The sequence below is a fragment of the Sciurus carolinensis genome, chromosome 1, assembly GCF_902686445.1.
Source record: "Sciurus carolinensis chromosome 1, mSciCar1.2, whole genome shotgun sequence".
NCBI lineage: Eukaryota > Metazoa > Chordata > Mammalia > Rodentia > Sciuridae > Sciurus > Sciurus carolinensis.
Window position 1 is genome coordinate 57,220,274 of NC_062213.1, and position 12,057 is coordinate 57,232,330.

Sequence of the window (12,057 nt, forward strand, 5' to 3'; positions counted from 1 at the left end):
CAATATTTTTATGATCCTTTCAATGTTCATGGGACCTCAATTACATCCCCTTTTTCATTTTTCCTGGAAGCAATTTGCATAGTCTCTTTTTCCTCAGCTTGGCTAAAGGTTTTGGTTTTTTTCAGTTTTCCCTATTGATTTTCTAGATTTAACCTGATTAATTTCTGATCTAATATTTATTCTTTAGCTCTGCACACTTGTATTTGTTTGTATTTTATTGTTTTCTCATTCAAAAGTTGAAGTTACTGATTTTAGACATTTATTCTAATATATGCATTCAATACTATAAATTTTGTTTAAACCACCTACAAATTTTGGATCCTACAAATTTTGGTAATTCATATTTTCATTTAGTCACAAATATTTTTCAAATTTCTTCCAACCTCTTCTTTGACATTATGTGTTACTTAATCTCAAAGTGTTTGAGAATTTTCCAGCTATCTTTCCATTATTGATTTTTACTTTAATGCCATCGCAGTCTGAAAGTATACATTAGGTGTCCTCTATTCTTTAATTTGTTAAATGGGATCCATCTTTACTGATGTTCCATGTTAGATTAAGAAAAATATGTATTATATTGTTGATGGATTAAGTAGTCTATTGATGTCAATTATATCTGTTGATTGATGGTGCTATGGAATACAATTATGTCATTGCTGATTTATTTCTGGCTAATCTATTTCTGGTAGTTAGGTATCATGGTGTCCAACCATATTAGTAAACTCTTCAATTTCTCCTTGTAGCTTTATCAGTTTTTGCCTCACAAATTTTGGCATTATGTTGTTAGAGTATTGAGTCCACATCAATATGTAATGCCTATATTTATCCCTTATAACTTTCCTTGTTCTGAAATTTTTTTGCATATCAATATGGCTACTCATGTTTTCTTTTGATTGGCAAGAGCATATATATCTCCTTCCTTTATTTGAAATTAACAATTTTTTCTATGTAAAAATTGGTTTCTTCAAAACACACAGGTAAGCTTTGTTTTTACCCAACATGAGAATCTGTCTTTTATTTGATGCATTTAGATCATTGATATTCTCGATGATTACTGGCATAGTTGAATAAATATCCTTACCATATTTGTTACAATTTCCTATTTATTGCCCTTGTTCTTTTTTATTTTTTGTCTTCCATAATTGTTTTTTCTTTCTTTTCATTGGGCACTTTATATGATTCTATTTTTTCTCCTTTCTTAGAATACCAATTATAATATTTCTTTTTTCACCGTTGTCAGTTGTTTTCCTAGAATTTATAATTGTTATGGTTTAGATATTACATGTCCCTCAAAAGCTCATGTGTGAGATAATGCATGCTAATATAGAGATGAAATGATTGGATTAGGAGAATCTTAATCTGTACACTAATCCCCTGATATGGATTAACTGGGTAGTAACTGTAGGCAGGGAGGGTTTGTCGGGAGGAGGTGGGTTACTGAGGGTATGCTTTTGGGATTTATATTTTGTTCCACATAAGCAGAAAGTACTTGCGCTCACTCATGCTCTCTCTCTCTCCCTTCCTGATTACCATGTCCTGAGCCACTTTCCTCCACACACTCTTCTGCCATAATGTTCTGCCTTACGTTGAACCCAAAGCAATGGAGTTGGCCATCTATGGACTAAGACCTCTGAAACCATGAGACCTAAATAAACTTTTCCTCCTCTAAAATTGTTCTCACCAGGTCTTTTGGTCAGAGAGGTGAAAAAACTAACTAAAATAGTAACATACATATAAACAACTCATCCAAATCTACTTCCAAAGAACACTATACTACTTCAAAGGCAGTGCAAGGATCTTCCAATAACAAAATTTACCAATTCCTCCCTCCTAATTCCTTCTATTATTGCTGTCATTCATTTCATGTATACATAAAAAACATAAGCACCCATACACACACACACACACACACACACACACACACACACACACGTAATTGGACACATTGTTGAAGTAAGTGTTTCTGTTGTATCAGTTAAGAAGAAAAATAAAAGTCTATTTTATCTTCACTTATTCTCTAATGCTCTTCCATTCTTTATGGAGCCCTAGTTTCTGACAATTGTATGTAGCTTGTGGTCTGCTTTTTCCATTAAATCCCTTAGCATGTTAATTACAGAGTTTTAAAATTCCTGGTCTGAAGATTTCAACATCACTGCCATAGATGACTCTGGTTCTAATGCTTGTTATATCTCTTCAAACTATGACTTTTGCCTTTTAGTATGCTTTGCAATTGTTTATTGATAGCTGATCATGCTGATCTGGATGAAAGAAACTGTGGTAAATAGGCTGATAGTGATGTCATGGTAAGGTGCTGGGGAAGTAGAGTATTCTGGTCCTGTGATTGTCTTAGCTTTTTGATGAGCTTGTGTCCCTGGTCTGTGAACTTTACCAGTATTTCCCAGGTTTTTTGTTTGTTTGTTTGTTTTTCCTTCTGTGGGTGGTATAGTATGGCATTCTAAGAGTATAGAAGGACCTGGAGTTGAATATCTCCCTTCCTCCAGCGAAGTCAGGCTCTGATATGACCCTAAAAGGTTAGACTTTGGTAAAAATAGTTTCTCCCAAGTAGAAATTGCTAAAGAGAACAGAATGCTCTGACTTATATCACAGTAGTTATTTCCTCTCCTCCTGCCAAGAAAACAAGGTTGTTTTTTTTTTTTCATTTGTTTTGTTTTGTGTTTTTTTTTTTTTTTTTTTTTTTTTTTTCTCTGATATTCATTGTGAGAATCTTGCAGTTAGAAGTACTGGATGTGAACTTATGAAATGTGAGACTTCTCTCAGAGGTGTTCCATAGCATGTTTCCAGAAATTCATCTATTACTGTTTAGGTATCTCTACTCCCACACTGATTCTTAAGGAGGTTTCTGCTCACAAGTCTCTGCTTCAATAGTTTGTGATTCTTTCTCCAATTTGGTGAGCTTCTTATCTCCACATCTCTGTACCAGTCTATTTCTTTCAATTTTAGGGGCAGCAGTTTACTCTAACTGCTCATCTACACAGTCAGATCAGAGAAGGAAAATCAAGGGAATTGATTGCTTTAATGAGTGCCAGTACATTATGCAAATGCCAACTAAAAAGTCAAATTGTGTCTTGAACAAAATTTATCTGCATAAGGAAAACAAACTGATATGGAAAAAAGAAACTGATGATAGAATGGCAAAGGTAATAATGGAACATAAAATGAAATATTAAGCAGATATATTTGTTTTGAGATGATATGTGTACTATGATCTACCAAGAGCTGATTTTTCAATGGGTTAACCTTTGTGTTGTTAGTATGGGGTAGCAACTTCTAGGGTTTCTTACATGCCTGAATAGAGACTAGAAGTCCTCGAAACAACTCTGTTTTCACACTAACATTTAATTTGTTTATAATTATTATGATTAAGTAATAAGCATAACACTATTAAGGAATTTACTTAGTAAATATGCAACTGAAATGGTTAGAGTCAAAGTGCTATGAATATATCAGAAATTAGACTACCAGTGAGAGTTATTATGTTTTATGGGCAGTAGTCAACGTTTTTGCAGAAGGATAGGGAATATTGATCATGACAGCAAATTAGCTAAACAGAGGTCAATTAAGGGCACTCCTACGTATTTGTGTTCGTGTGCATACATATGCATACACATTTCAATATATGCTTCTGAGTATCTTCTTCTTTGAATGTTTCATTATAGGGATATTCCCTTGTTTATAAATACTATCTCAAAATAAATATTATCTGCTTAATTTTGCATTTTATTTTCTACCATTACTTTACCAGCCTATCATTAGTTTTTTTTGTTGTTGTTGTTGTTGTTCCTTTTTACTTTTGTTTTCCGTATGCAGATAAATTTCATGCACAGCTTAGTTTGACTTTCTGACTGACATTTATATTTTGGACCACTACTCCTTCAATCTATTCCCTTGGTTTTTCTGCTAACTCTCTTGTATCTATGTATGTGACTGATCTTGAATTTTTGAAATAAGCTCAAAAATCATTTAAAATCAAACACATATTTTTATCTGTTCCATCTATTTTATTGTTGTTTATCTCAGTGAATGGCAGCATAGTTTATTCTATTATGTACATCAGAAAACCTAGAAGTCATCCTTTTTTTTTTATTTTTTTTTATTTATTTATTTATTTTTAACGATTACATAGGGCAATGATGTTTATTTTTTTCCCTTCCCCCCCACCCCTCCCACCCCTCTTTTCCCTCTATACAGGCCTTCTTTCCTTCATTCTTACCGCTCTCCTTATCCCTAACCCTAAACCTAACCCTAAATCTAATGCTAACCCCTCCCACTCCCCATTATATGTCCTCATCCGCTTATCAGCGAGATCATTCGTCCTTTAGTTTTTTGAGAAATCATCCTTGATATATCAATCTTCCTAAATTTTCATTTAAATATCATGTTAAATTTGCTTCCTAAATGTTTTTCAAATCTATTAATCTTTCTCTAGATTCTCTCCCACTACCAAATCCAATAAACAATTATTCAAGAATATTTTATGCAATAGCTTCACAAAGAGCCATCTGGATACTCTTTCTTGAATCCTTCCATACTCTCTAGCATACTCCTATAGACATGATCCTTAAAAAAGGTAAATCTGTGAATACCATTCCTCCATTGCTTTGGGGATTGAGGAAAACCCCCTTAAAAATGCCTTTAAAACTGTGCATTATTTGGTCTCTTCCAAACCTTCTGACTTTATTAGGAACTAGAGGCTTCTCTAGCTCTGCCAGACACCTTCCTGCTTTCCTTTGCTGTCTTTTGTTTTTTTTTTTTTTTTTTTTTTTTGGTACCTGGGATTGAACTCAGGGGCACTCCACCACTGAGCCACATCCCCCAACCCTATTTTGCATTTTATTTAGAGACAGGGTCTCACTGAGTTGCTTAGTGCCTTGCTTTTGCTGAGACTGGCTTGAACCTGGAACTCTCCATCCTCCTGCTTCAGCCTCGGCATGCCCCACCACGCTCAGCTCCTTTGCTGCCATGTATTGAGCCACCTACATGCTATGTTCCCTTTCACTTCAAAGGTAGCCATGAATACTGTTTACTATAACTTGAATTTTCCTGTTCTCTTCTCCCCCAGAATACTCTTGCTTCACAACACAGACGAAGTGTCCTCCTCTAGGGGAAGTCTCTTTTGAGGTCCCTATGTAAAATCTCCTTGATATTTTTTCATGGTTGCATATTCATTTATAAGAAGTATCAAGTTGGGAATCAACTTTGGTTACTGGATTAATGTCTGTCTTTTCCATCAAACTTTCAGAGAAGAAATAATACATAATTTTATCAGTTGCATTCCCACTACTTAGTGGCACATGGTGGATGCTCAACAAGTATTTTAGTGAAGAATAAATGACTTCATTTTAACCAGGAATTAAATACCAATTCATGTTATAAACTGATAAGCTACTTAACAAATGGTAACATATGTTCCAGTTAAAAGTGTTCAAAAATTGGACACACTTTTACCAATTTCATAGGGAGTATGTATTCTCTAAAAATAAGTAGCACATTTTATAATGTCCCTCGAGTGAGTCTTTATATGTCACAAGGTTTTGTCCATGGATGGGCTGTGATAATTATGATCAGAAATGATGAATCTTTATGTAGGAGCCAAGTTTATTTTCAAAAGATGACAAGAGACTTAAGGTTGAATTGTTTTTTGCTATGTCAAAACTTTCCAATCCTTAGAAAGATCCCCGCAAAATAAATGTAATGTGGGAGGAAAGGAAGCAGGAACCAGTTATGTAGCTGCTGACCAGAATCAGCTGTGAGCAATAAATAGACTTTAGTTATCTTATAGCACATGTGATGCTGAAGATGTACTGTGGGCCATATTGAATTTCTCTACTGAACAGAGTAACATGGAACAATTAAGTAGATACCTATCTTATAACAAACAATACAGCAATTGGGTAAGATAAGCAGCTGACCCTGTTCATTACCTTTGCCCTTCCATCTTTATTTTGCACAATTGATTGACCCTCCAAAGCAGTGTTTCTCTATCAGCCAGCATTTGCTGTATAAAAAATAACCACAAAAGCATCAAATACATATATATATATATGTATATATATATATATATATATGCACAGATCACAGATTCACAGGTATGCAGGTTGACTAGAGTTGATGATCTCCACATTTTATTCTAAGTAAAACGATAGAGGAGTAGCTATGTGGTTGTGTTAACATATGCCCACAAATTCCTTGACACTTCTTTCACAAGGTTGAGTTTCACTTCCTTCCCCTTGAGTGTGGATTGGAATTAGTGACTCACTCATACCAATACAATACGATAGAAATGGCAGTATGAGACTCAGTTGCCAAAGGCACAGAGCCTCCTCCTTCCTCTCTTGTGCACTGCACACTTGGGGAAAACCAGGCATCATTCTGTAAGGACACTGAAGAAAGTCCATGACTGGGCTCCTATAATGAGACATTAAGGCCTCCTTCAATAGCCATACACACAAGATATCTTGTGATGTATCCTCCAGTCCTAGTTAAGCCCAGGAGACTACACACAAGGCCCACATCTTTATTACATCCTCGTGGAAGATGCAGATCCAGAAAGTCCTTCCAAATCCCTCATTCACAGACTGTACCATAGCAATAGTTTATTGTCCCATACTACCTTTGTAGTAATTTATTATATGTAATAAATAATGAATGCAAGTTGTTACCAGATACTCACCTTCTTGTTAAAAATCAAGAGTACAAGGGAACCTAAATCCATAGTGCATGTACATTTCTAGTCTGCCCTGGTCCAGTCTGCTAACATCCACTACCAAAAGCATACCTTTTGGTCAAACCCAACATCAATGATCAGAGGAACATATGTCTCTGTAGTATGTTAATAACCACCCAAAGATATTGAATTCTGATCCCTGAAAATTTATAACATAAAGGAATCCACAGGTGTAAGTCAAGAATTTTGACACAGGGAGATTAACCTGCATTTTTCACTGCTGCCACAAATGTCTTTGTCATGGGGAGATTTTAGACACACACAAAGAAGGGAATGTGAATATAGAGACAGAGTTTAACTATATGATCATAAGGCAAGGGACCCCAATGAATGCTGGCAACCATCAGAAGATAGAAGAGACAAACAAAAATAGATCCTCCCCAGAGCCTTCAACTGACACCCTGATTCTGAATTTCTGACCTACAGAAATATGAGATAATAAACTTTTACTGCTTTGAGTCACCAAATTTTTGGTCATTTGTTACAGCAGCCCTGGGAAATTGATACATTCTCCCATACAGTGGGTAGAGATGTTGAGTACTAGCTGAAATGTATTCTGCTTTAATATCTCTTCAGAAAATCAAAAACAAAGCACTATATATTGATGCTACTAAAATAAACAAAAGAAGACACAAATATGTAAGCAAAAGGAAAATGAAGAATATACATCAGGGGCTGGGGTTCTAGATCAGTAGTAGAGTGCTTGTCTCATATGTGTGAGGCACTGGGTTCAATCCTCAGACCCACATAAAAATAAATAAATAAAATAAAGGTATTGTGTTCATCTACAACCAAAAAATATTTTAAAGAAAGAATATACATCAAAAGATTACTTATCCTTGAAAGTTGAAAAATGTCAAAATTTTCTTAACATTCTGTAAGAAATAAAGTAAAAACATTTTTAAAAAGCAATACAAGATCAAAGAAGAGATTAGATTTCAGAGGGGAAAATGAAGTTTAAAATATAGACCAGAAATTAATTCACCTAAAACATGCATACGTAATACATGGTAGAGAAAACCACACAAAATGAAAAAAGCTTTAAGTGATAAATACATAAAAGAAGTGAAATAGATATACCTTACATGTAGTGTTTCTATAGAAGAAATAAAGTAATAAAAAAGCTTCAAAGCTAGAAGGAAACTGCTGAATTGAAAGATCTAATTCTATAAATTGAAAGGACATGTATTTTAGAAATAATTTGACACAGGGAGATTAACTTGCATTATCCACTGCTGCCACACTGTCTTTGTCATGGGGAGATTTTAGACACACAATATAGTATAGTATATTTTATACTAGAAAATAATGCAGCTTACAGTCAATGTAATCTTGATCTTTCTCTTATGATTTTCCATATTCACAACAAATTTGAAGTAACCTTCACATATGTTGAGATACCTATTAGAAACTTATTGTGATACTGGTAAAATAATTCTATTTTTTATTAAGTCAAGAGATGAGTACTTAAGATTCTGTCTTACACTTCTATAGTTCTTACTCTGAAATGTTCTCTGATATGGCTTGAATGAAAACAGTTTTAGAAAGTAACTATAATTGGCACCCATGCAAAGCTATGTTAAACATATTCATAAATTTTGTTGAAGTCAAATTATTAATAATAATTGTGACCTTTATGTAAGTCAATCTTTTACATTACCTTTCTGAAGATCTTCCAAAAACAAGTTTTATTAGTTATTTGGAACATTGACCTAACCATTAATGCTTTTCAAATATCCACACACCATGTCAGGCAATTGTTTAAAATGTGCCAAGAAATTGGCACTATTTCTGTGATATATTTTCATACAATATATTTAGTGAATCGGAAAATATCATAACTAACAGCTACATATTTGTCTATCTTCTTTTATGAAGAGTAGCATGGCAAAAATTAAATGATTCATGTTTAACCAGAGAAAAAATTATATATTATTTATTTTCTTCTTGAAACAATGAAAATCAATAGAAAATAGCTTAATAGGCAAATATTAATTCTTCACTACCTTTTCAGGAATGTGTACAATGGCAAATTGAAGACAGTTAAAGAAAATATACCTTTTGCACTTGAAATATTTGCAGTATGTTTGTGTTTGGCACAAATAAATCTTCTATTTTCAAAAGCATATTTTTCTAAAGATAAGAAGTGATGTAAATGTGCCCATGGATGAAGGAACCACCCTTTCTATCAAAGGACCCAAGAAACCAGGACTATATTTTCTTATCTTTGTTTCCAGGTAGAATTTTGTAGAGAACCCTGCCCATTGGCCTTTAGTACATGTTGAATGGGTAAATGAAACAATTATGTATTCAGGCATGATTTCCTATAGGTAAAACAGATACTGTATATATTTTAAAGTCAGGATAAACGCAGAGACCATTTATGCTTTCCATCCATGATAAGAGTGATACAAACTTTTCTGAAGGGCAGATGAAAATCAGACAATTCTGTTATTGTTCTACTCTTTATTCTCTTTCTTTGATGATATCATATAGACTAAGATTGCATGATGTCTTTCTAGAAGCTCTGTTAGCATGGAATTGCTAGTTGACTGGACAGAGCTAGTTCAACCCTGTGCATAAGAGAATCTGAATCCTTAAAGAGTTCTTTGTAATATATCAACTAAATTCTTGTTTTTAATTTATCTTTTAAGTTTTTACAGACTTTTATTTTGATTCATTGTACACAAATGGGGTACATCATTTCATTTCTATGGTTGTACACGATGTAGATTCATACCATTTGTGTAATCATACATGTACATAGGGTAATGATGTCTGTCTCATTCCACCATTTTTGACTCAGTTACCTTGACTTCTTAAACTAAATTTCTTAGAAATGAAAAATGAGCATGTACCAGTCTGTCTTCCCACTCTACATTTATAATACACACATATTCAATCCCATTATTTCTCAGCAAAATTTATTTCAACAATACCAAACTGTCTTGTTAAAAAAGCTGTAGAATGAATTTCAACTTAACTCACTGTCCCTTCATTCTAATGTAAATGCCCTTTCCTGTTTGATCAATGGCAAGCTATTGGATGGGATGACCTCTTAAATTCATCAAATTTCTTGATTTCACATTTTACAATAATCCGTCTATATAGCATAACCTCTAAAATAGGGACTTTATTTCCCTATATGACCTAAATTCTCTTAATGAATTCTGAAATTAAATTATGGAGTGCAAGAAGTACTTTAAATATATGAGAGGATTGAATATATACTTGTTTATTCTTTAGCTATAGAAAACTATTGGTCATGCCAGGCAAAATTTATTCTCCTTTAAAATAACATATAATACAAACATATAAATACAACCTATAAATACAAGGTATTATAGATATTATAAGATGGTTGTTTTTATAATTACTACATATTAGAAAAGTCCTCGGTTTAACCATAATATTTTATTTATTATAGGACAGAATGATAGAAGTTCATAGCAACTGTGTGAATAATGAATCTAACTTTTTTAAAAGACATTCATGTGATGATACAAAGGTAATGATAATTATTTGGAGTTTATTTGTCATTCAAACTTGATTTTATAGAAGCTTCAATTTTTTGTGCTCCTCTTAGACAATTATATTAATAGCATGTTCTTTTGATTTTTAGGTACACAACTCCCATTATTCTATTAAATTATCCTATGAATTCCTTTTATGCTATTATTTTACAAGTAGCCCTGTGCTTAATAGATATTTTTTTCTGTGTACTATCCAATTTCTCACCTTGAAAATATTAGAACTACTGAATTCACGTATCTCTTTTTTCTAAATTTCTTATTTGGGAAAAGACTTCTTAAGTGCTTGTTTGCATATAGACAAGTACAAGTCAAGGGTTAAAAACTGAGGTGTAGACGTTTTAAAAAATTTTTATTTCAATATTTACTTAACTTTAAACTAATACCACCTCTACTTGGCATAACATCACAATGTACAAAATCTCTAAAAGTTTGCATCATTTCTTCCTACAGAATCTCTTGTACTATTTGAGAATTTTTTTTTTAACTCAGTATCTGAATTAATCTCATGGCATCTCATATTATAGCCATAAATTCTTTATTTTTTAAAAGTTCTTATTTTAGATATCTAAAAGCGTATGTTATACATGACTATGGATCTTTTTGTTTATTAGCAACTAGCTATTCATTCATAGCTCAAAGGTTAGTATCAGTAAGTAGTATCAGTAAGAAAAACCACACGTACCTTTCATCATTATTGCTTCCAGAAACCTTCTCGTTTAGTTATCCTGTTTAAAAGTGAATAATCTTATAATGTGTTCACCTATAAATGATAAGGTCACATATAACAGAGTAAAGAGACTTTAAGAGTCAGATAATCATTAAACCAAGTTCCGGGCATTTCATGCTGTCGCCTAGGAGCTAAACAGTTTCAGTCCTGTACTTGTCAGTCACATGATTAACAGGAAGAGAAAGCTGGGGTGGAGGTGGGGTATTACTTAACGATTTGCTCTGACTTTAGGTTCCTTAAGAATGCTGCAGTTTCTAATATTTTATTTGAACCACAGCCCTTGTAACTTTTTCCTATAATAGGAAGCTGCTTTTCTAAATCGTGCTGCTCGCAAGTTGAACCAATTTCTTAAAATGAATATCAGTGAGGATTTCGATCTCCACTTATCAAGAATTTCACAAGGCACATTAAAATTGTTGAACTGCACCAGCAAGGTAAGCTGAGAGTGTTTACTTTGAGGAAAAATATAAATCATTCCTGTGCTGGGATACTATCATTCTCTCGCTATCACATTCATTATCATAGAACTGAAAGTGCTTATGACCACCTAAGATTGAGATATATTTACTCCATGCTGGAAGAAGTCTCCACTTGGAAAGTGCCTATTGATTCCTTGGCAACGGGAACAAATAGTCTGTGAGAGGGGACTGAAAAAAGAATACTTCATTGCCATAATCACTTGCAAGGAAATTAGGGTGATAGATTGCAAGAGGCATGGTAAATTTTTATCTCCAAAACTTAATAACTTTAATCCATATATGTCCAAAATCATATGAATCCTAGTCAGCAAAACAGGTACTAAAATGTATTTATTAAATATATGTTAAAACTTTGGGTATATATACCCATCAATTTTTCCTTTTATTTTTGGCATTAAAAATTGAGATACAATCTAAGGCTAATTTCCCCCTACTTTTCCACTAAGAGTTAGGGACTACAATCAAACAACAAAGTAGTTTGGAAGACATTATTTTGACACTAGATAACAATTTCCTCATCTGCAAAATGTAAAAATAATAGTATTCACATTGTAGGATGTTGGAATTATTAAA

General features: G+C 33.2%; 1 protein-coding gene across 4 annotated transcripts in view; it reads left to right on the top strand.

Annotated features, from left to right (window-relative positions):
• The window catches only part of Il7 (interleukin 7), a 73,560-nt gene that overhangs the window by 49,092 nt on the left and 12,411 nt on the right, over nt 1-12,057 (top strand). For 3 of the 4 annotated variants that reach the window (XR_007108358.1, XR_007108356.1, XM_047550126.1), the window contains exons 3-4: nt 10,173-10,253; nt 11,308-11,439. Coding sequence is in view for 2 of the 4 variants with exons in the window: in XM_047550126.1 (XP_047406082.1) it covers nt 10,173-10,253; nt 11,308-11,439 (213 nt within the window). In the remaining 2 variants the exon portion in view is untranslated. The remainder of the gene's footprint in view (nt 1-10,172; nt 10,254-11,307; nt 11,440-12,057) is intronic. The other variant, XM_047550142.1, reaches the window with a different exon arrangement.